This window comes from Priapulus caudatus, unplaced genomic scaffold (assembly GCF_000485595.1).
Source record: "Priapulus caudatus unplaced genomic scaffold, Priapulus_caudatus-5.0.1 Scaffold2314, whole genome shotgun sequence".
Lineage (NCBI taxonomy): Eukaryota > Metazoa > Priapulida > Priapulimorpha > Priapulimorphida > Priapulidae > Priapulus > Priapulus caudatus.
Window position 1 is genome coordinate 6,360 of NW_014579375.1, and position 7,118 is coordinate 13,477.

The following is a 7,118-nucleotide window of genomic DNA, read 5'->3' on the forward strand; positions in this document are numbered from 1 at the left end:
ACGCCGATAGACCGCGTAGCGCTATATCTGGCGGTGGCGTTTGCAAGTTAATTTACGACGCTAAACCTAATGTTTACCCACATTTCAAACACAAAAATGACCAACCGGTCGCTGTGCCTGTGGCTACGACACTTGACGGAATGTCACAACTACACGGCAAGGCCAATTTTACTTCTAATGATTTCTAGACGTCCACGAGGCATCTAACTTGCGTGCATAATGCAAATTATTGCACTCTACTACTCTAGTCTCTAGCAAAAGTAGATAATAACACATTGTCTATTGTGTTATTATCTACTCTTGTCTCTAGACAGTATAGTGCTATGCCATAGTGTAGTGCTTGGACAGTATATGCCATAAAAAAGTCTCAATCCAAAAAAAGGCCTTTTCTAAAACGAATAGACGGTAAACAATTTGCGGAGACTTACTGTTGTATGGCACCTGTAAGGAGAGTGAACCAGTCTAACTCAATCATTGGTCAACGCATAGCCATTGGCCAGTTTGTGATTCCCTGCACCACCTTGTGGCGAACATAGTAAATAGGTAATCTGCCATTCCTCTAATCTACGAAACCTGTGTAAAACTAAAACCAAATCGAAATGACGGCTGTTAAAATGCAGTACTGCGGTTCGTGAGATATATTTAAATTTTATCACGCATGTTTTGTAAACAAAAAGCGCTTTAAAAACAATATGCGGGACGGGTAGTGAAAGTGAGTGGCCTCGTTTTGACCCGGAACAAAATGGCGGTCCCTGAATACAGATTTTCTAAATTTGATAGGAAAAGTTATTAAATATCGTTCGTGTCGTGGTCAATCGCAAATCATAAAGCAGCTATTGCAAGGAAATGCGATGTCAGAGATGAGTACGCAGTAGAGTCTGGCGGGATAGATCCGTTAATCGGCTGAAATGTGAGTTCTGTGTGACCTCTCCCATGATGCTAAACATACTTTTAAGTTTTACATAATCCACGAAAATTCGTTTAGATTGGTGACTGTGGTACTGTGTGCTGTGGTAGATGAGGCTCAGTGAGGGTGACACAACTCCGCAGAAAGGACTGCTTGAAAACGGAAACATGGCCGCATTGACGTTAGTCAACAATAACGTCAATGCGATGAACTTCACCGAAAATCAACACGGAAATGTCATTTTGGAACGACTAAAGCAGCAGAAGGACGCGGGAAGGTTCTGCGACGTCGTGCTACACGTTCAGGGCCGGCAGTACCAGGCGCACAGAAACGTGCTCGCCGCCTGCAGTCCGTATTTCGACTCCATACTTAAGGTTCACCACATCGTCAAGGAGCAGCTGACGATAACATGCCAGAACCACGAGGTTTTCCAGCTCCTGCTCAACTACATGTACACGGGCAACGTCGTCATCGACAAGCACAACGTCTCCGAGCTGCTGAAGCTTGCCAACCACTTCCTCGTCTCGAAGCTGAAGAGCTACTGCGCTGAGTACCTCGACCGGTACCTCGACGTCACCAACTGCCTCAGCGTCAAAGAACTCGCCGAGAAATACAACATGCCCGCGCTCGTCAAAAACGCGACGCACTTCCTGCACAGCAACGTCGCCGAGATCCTCGAACACGGAGAAGTTCTCGCACTCGCCGCTCCAAAGATCGAGACGCTCCTCTCCGATAAGAACGTTGTCGTCGACCAGGAGCGGCTGATCCGCTTCATCGTGCGCTGGATCAAGCACGACGTGGGCACGCGCGATCGCGACATCCGCGCGCTGCTTGCGCTTGTCTCGTGGAAGCGCGTCCCTGACGGCTTTGTCGTGCGACAGCTGGAACGCGACCCGCTCTTCAAGGAGAGTCCGCGCTGTCTCTTCATGACGCTGCAGGCGCTGCGGGAGAACGGACTCCCACTGGGGAAGTACGAAAACCTCCTCGTAGCGCTGGAGGAGAACTGCGGCGTCGACCTGCAGCATTGTGATAACGACGTGTTCATCAACCTTGCCGTGTCGGCTGCCGTCGCCGGCGGCGGCGTGAAGGTTCGTAAGGACGAGAACAACGTGAACAACAACGCGAACAAGAAGTTTGAGTCGTCGGCGGCAGCGGTGCAGACGAACGGCTGGCCGCAGCGCAATCTCAACAACAACTCGCTCGTCAAGGAATCTCAGACGCGTGCCAATGGCTCTCAGTCACCGCACAGAAGGTAGCGTGCAGGGTGTGTGTGCGTGCATGTGTGTGCGTGTGTGTGATGAGTGTGAACGCGCGTGCACAGGTCGAGAGAGCAGACGATGGCAGAAACGTTAAACATAAACATTCGCAGATCTATGTTTGTCTGTTTCACAGGCACTTGGGACGTCTCAATAAAACGAAAAATGTAAACACGAAATGTATTTACTACGAAAGTCTTAATGTTTCTCTACTCTATTTCGCCTATTATTGCCGATAATGACTTGTAAATGCTGTTCAAATGCTCATTTGCAACACACAAGTACACCGCACGCCCGCCCTGTGCACAAACAACATGAATAAGAGAGGTTGTATTTAATAGAAGGCTCTCTTATTCATGTTGTTTGTGCACAGGCCGGGCGTGCTGTGTACTTGTGTGTTGCAGATGAGCATTTGAACGGCATTTACAGGTGATTATCAGCAATAATAGGCGAAATAGAGTAGAGAAACAGTAAGACTTTGGTAGTAAATACATTTCGTGTTTACATTTTTTATTTTTATTGAGACATTCCAAGTGCCTGTGGTCTGTTTAGTACTGCCCATCCGATTCACTGGCTTTTTAATGAGAAAACTACAAACTGTTGAACGTTTCGCCCGGTAGTCGGGGGGGGGGGGGGTCGGGTGGGGGAGGCACTTCATTCTCGTAAATCACAATTGTCATAGTTTGTATTGCCATGGCGACACTATGGGGGAATTATTATTAGTTTCGTCCGTGCGTTTAGGATGCTAACTAGTAATTAGACGTGATTCAAACTCGGTTGTTAATCATGGTATTAGCCAGGAATGAGTATTGTGGGAGTGCAGAAAAAATATTTGGGAGTGCAATTTTACAGATGTACACGGCTTTAGATCAATATTTTAGGCCGTGTTACACATTTTTGGCCGTGCAGTTTCAAAACTGATCGTGCAAATCACGGCTGCATGGCTCGCTGGCTAATAAGTTGGTGTTAAGTGTGTGCAATAGATTGTGGAATGTGGACCTTTAGGGTATACTAGATAATAATGCGTGCAACAATTAAACCTAAGTTCTTTGCCTGTACATTTCAGAAAGAATGTTACTCCTATCAAACTGCGGATTGCCAAGCAACAGGCTCTGCAACAACAGCAGCAGCAGCAGCAGCAGCAGCAGCATGGGTCGACGCCGAAAAGGAAGCCAGGGAGACCACGGAAAACCACAGCGACGGACGACAGCCTAAAGCACAAAAAGATCACCAAAAATAACCACCAGGTACATGGCTGCAGTGCATTATCAGATATAGTGTAACCTTATTCATACATAAACTCTAGCTATCATTTAATTGTTGCTAAGTTCAACATACTGTGTTAGTGTTTTTAATGTGAGATGTTTCCACTATGTAAGGTTAGTGAGCTAGATTAATTTTTGTGAGGGGGAAAAACGAAAAAACCCAGGTAACAGTGTAGTGATACTAACCATAAATGCGATTAGAATTCATATAATATGTTACCGTTTGTAAATGCAATACATTCTGAGCGTATAGTTTGATATTGCATCAACCGTAATACCCATCACTACACTAAGTCTGCTTAGTCTATAAGGATTCTGCATGTTAAAATTACATGCCGGTGGGCGATTTTTCAAGATGAATCGATTCGAACGTGAATCGTGTTTTGCATAGTTGGAGGACGTGGAGTCTCCGCCGGAGGATGAGCATCATCACGAGATCCTCGTTAACGGACGCGGTCCCGGCAGCGACTACGATGACGCCCCGGACGACGAGCTGTCCGACAACTCCTCCTTGAGTCTCGACGAAGTCGGAAAACCCAGGAAGAAACGCATGAAATTCAACGACGGCAAGTTTGCTTGGCATCTGTGCCATCCTAATCCTCTGTCTAGCTATCATAGTGTGTCGATTTTCGAATTAGCAATTCTGCGACTGACCCTAGCTAGATATTTAACGAGTCAAGAAAGATTTTACCGCGAATGTATTTCAATTTTGTTACGGTCGTACGTGAAAATACCCACGATGCAGACTGCAGACATAATTTTTTAATACACGGTCGTTAGAATTTTAATTAATAGCAGCAGGCGTAGGTGCACGAGATCGACATGTGCTCGTCGTCACGGCGCGCGAAAGCAGACGTTGAGCGACGTGCGTCGATCGTGTTTTCCAGGTCTGGAGAACGGCGGCGGCAAGGATGGGATGAAGTGTCCCGACTGCTGCTACATGGCTCACAATCAGACGCGCCTGGACCAGCACCGCGACAAGGCGCACTCTCGCAACACCGTCTACCACTGCAGCATCTGCGACTTTGACTGCAAGTGGAACCGCGAGTACTACATGCACATGAAGACGCACTTCAGCGGACCGCCCTTCAAGTGCGACCAGTGCGACTACAGCACCGATCGCATCCAGCCGATCCTCTCGCACCGCATGAAGCACACCGACGAGAAACCGTTCGAGTGCACGGAGTGTGAGTACCGCTGCCGCACGAAGAACAACCTCACCGCGCACATGCGCTCGCACACGGGCGAGAAGCCGTTCCGCTGCGACGAGTGCGGCCGCTGCTTCGCGATCAAGTCGACGCTCGACCAGCATCTCGTGACGCACAGCGACGACCGGCCGTATCTCTGCGACACGTGCGGATTCTCCACCAAGTACCAGTCGCACCTGATCGCGCACAAGCGCATACACACGGGCGACGTCTACACGTGCCAGTACCCGAAGTGCACGTACTCGTCGCCGAAGAAGAGCCAGCTGAAGGCGCACATGCGCACGCACGCCGCGATTCGCTCGCACGTGTGCGCCGCGTGCGGCCGCGGCTTCGTCGAGAAGAGCCACCTGGTGAGACACGAGCGCATCCACCTGGAGGAGAAACCGTTTCGCTGCGCGCTGTGCGAGTACGGGAGTTCCCGTCGCGACAAGCTCAAGGAGCACGTCGCCAAGCACCACGGCGACGCCGCCACCGCGAGGGCCCCATACAAGGCGCGTCGGCAGCGGCGGCAGAACTACGACGCGGCGGCGGCGGCGGCGGCGGCGGCGTTCTCGCTGCAGCCTCCGCCGTCTCAGGTCGTCACGCAGCTGTCGCCCTACCTGCAGAGTCCGCCGCCGCCGCCGCCCGCGGGCCTCCCCGCGTCCGCCGACACCAGCCCCCCGCAGTCGCTGTCGTCGATGGGCCAGCAGACGAGCCCTCAGACGTCCGACTACCAGTTTGATGGGATGGAGGCGGGTGGAGGCAGCGACGACGCTCCCGAACACAAGGTGTTCGACCAGCAGGTGGCCGACGTGACGACTCACGTCATCGACAATATCAGCGTGCAGCAGATGGCCGTCGACATGACGCGCGGCAGCCTGGAGATGGCGCCACGCGCGTCCATCGACATCCCGCGCAGCCTCGCGATGGAGCTTGACCCTCGCATCGTGCAGCAGATGCAGCAGCAGCAGCAGCAGCAGCAGCATGAGATGGAGCGGGGGCTGTCCGGCTCGCTCGCGGGCATGTCGCAGGCTGGCTACCCCGGCCAGCAGTGCGACTTTGGAGGTTTGTCGGCCTTCATGGCTTTGTTTTGAACAGCAGTGGTCGATTCCCTGTAATCGCGCTTGGTTGGTTTTTGTCGCGCGTCGGTGCGACGGTGGTCGACGCCCCCTGTTGGCGGCTCGCCCCATTGTTTTCAGGCTGGCGGAAGCCGCTGCTAGTCTCGGTGTGGGAGGCGGAGATTTGCCGGGTCTTGGTACCGAATAGAGACTCGGGGGATGGTAACATAGCAGCTCGCACATCGCTTACGCTGCCGGTTGTACGGGATGCGAAGGTGGAGAAGGTGCAGTCCCGGGTGCGTTAATACCGCATCGGAGTGTGTGTAGTGTTCGCTACACAGCAGTCGCGGCTAGGTGCACAGTTTTACTGCCTAGCAGCAGTGGTCGTAAGCTAGCGAATGGTATTACCTCCCACACCCTTTGGTTTGCGATGCTCTGTGGAGAGAGCAGGTAGATGTCGGTGGTGCTGCGTGCAGACCACACGTGGCGCGAACACAGTGTGCGTGCACGTGTGGCGCTCACGCAGTCACCAAGTTGTGGTTTGAGAAGGCAGGAACACGTCCGTTTCCTTAGCTGGAAGGTCGACTGTGGCTGGAGTTTTCATGTTTGGCGGTCATCGGGGCGAAACAGACAAAACTATCTGCCGTGAGGTTGGAACAACGTCACCCACCGGAAAGCTTGGTCGGTACGCGGCCGAGTCGGTACGCGGGCGAGTGGATTTTACTTTTGAACTATTTTGATACCGAATTGAGAATTTATCATGATGTTTACGTGTTCGTGCGAATGTGAGTGTAAGCGTTCGCGTCGCGTTGAGGAGCGAGTGAGGTTTGACGTTTGGTCAGGGATTGACGTGGCCAGTCACAGGTGCGATGGCACTCCTTGCCGAGACGACTTGTCATGGCAGAGTGAGGTAGCAGCTTGGTAGACGCTCCGGAGGAATTATTCAAGCTCCACTTGTGGGCGAGAGACGACGGTGATGGCAATCGATTTTCTCTTGTGTAGAAGCGAACTGTGAAAGGTTGTCTGTCGTAGAGAGAGAGCATTGTTCCACGCCGTCGGTGCTCCTGATTTTTTTTCGCGATGGTTTTGGTTTGGAGGTTCGACGACACGTTAGAAAGTTGCCCGGTATCGTTAAGCTTAGTGATTCCTGAAGGCAGACTTTCTAGTGAGTGCATTTTTGGAAGCTGTGGCACAGGATGTCTTTCCTGTCTCTGCCACTCGTTGGTTTCTACGAAAAAATATCTAGTCCATATTGTATTTAGTCGGAAGTCTTTAGATGTCATTTTTATTTTCCCTGAAGTAAATCGCTATATTTTGCTGTCGTCGTGGAAACGTGATGTGTATCAAGTGATTGTGATTTTTCGGTGTATGTTACTTTTCAGTATAACTTCTGGATATGATAGTATATTGATACTAGTACTCGGTAGGTAGGTATTACTCATGGC

General features: G+C 51.1%; 1 protein-coding gene across 1 annotated transcript; it reads left to right on the plus strand.

Annotated features, from left to right (window-relative positions):
* Positions 1-573: 573 nt before the first annotated feature.
* On the plus strand, positions 574-5,978 carry LOC106818538 (serendipity locus protein H-1-like). Its single transcript, XM_014823236.1, has 6 exons — positions 574-2,159; positions 3,230-3,410; positions 3,820-3,994; positions 4,316-5,135; positions 5,244-5,680; positions 5,815-5,978. Exons 1-6 carry the CDS (start codon positions 1,018-1,020, stop codon positions 5,976-5,978), a joined length of 2,919 nt encoding a protein of 972 aa, XP_014678722.1. The 5' UTR covers positions 574-1,017.
* Positions 5,979-7,118: the final 1,140 nt, after the last annotated feature.

What these genes read in the sequence shown, in the direction of transcription:
- LOC106818538 (XM_014823236.1), top strand. Translation starts at nt 1,018, where the DNA reads ATGAGGCTCAGTGAGGGTGACACAACTCCGCAGAAAGGACTGCTTGAA. An exon ending in TCTCAGTCACCGCACAGAAG is followed by an intron (nt 2,160 to 3,229) that starts GTAGCGTGCAGG and finishes TGTACATTTCAG; the next exon opens with AAAGAATGTTACTCCTATCA. An exon ending in CCAGCAGTGCGACTTTGGAG is followed by an intron (nt 5,681 to 5,814) that starts GTTTGTCGGCCT and finishes CATTGTTTTCAG; the next exon opens with GCTGGCGGAAGCCGCTGCTA.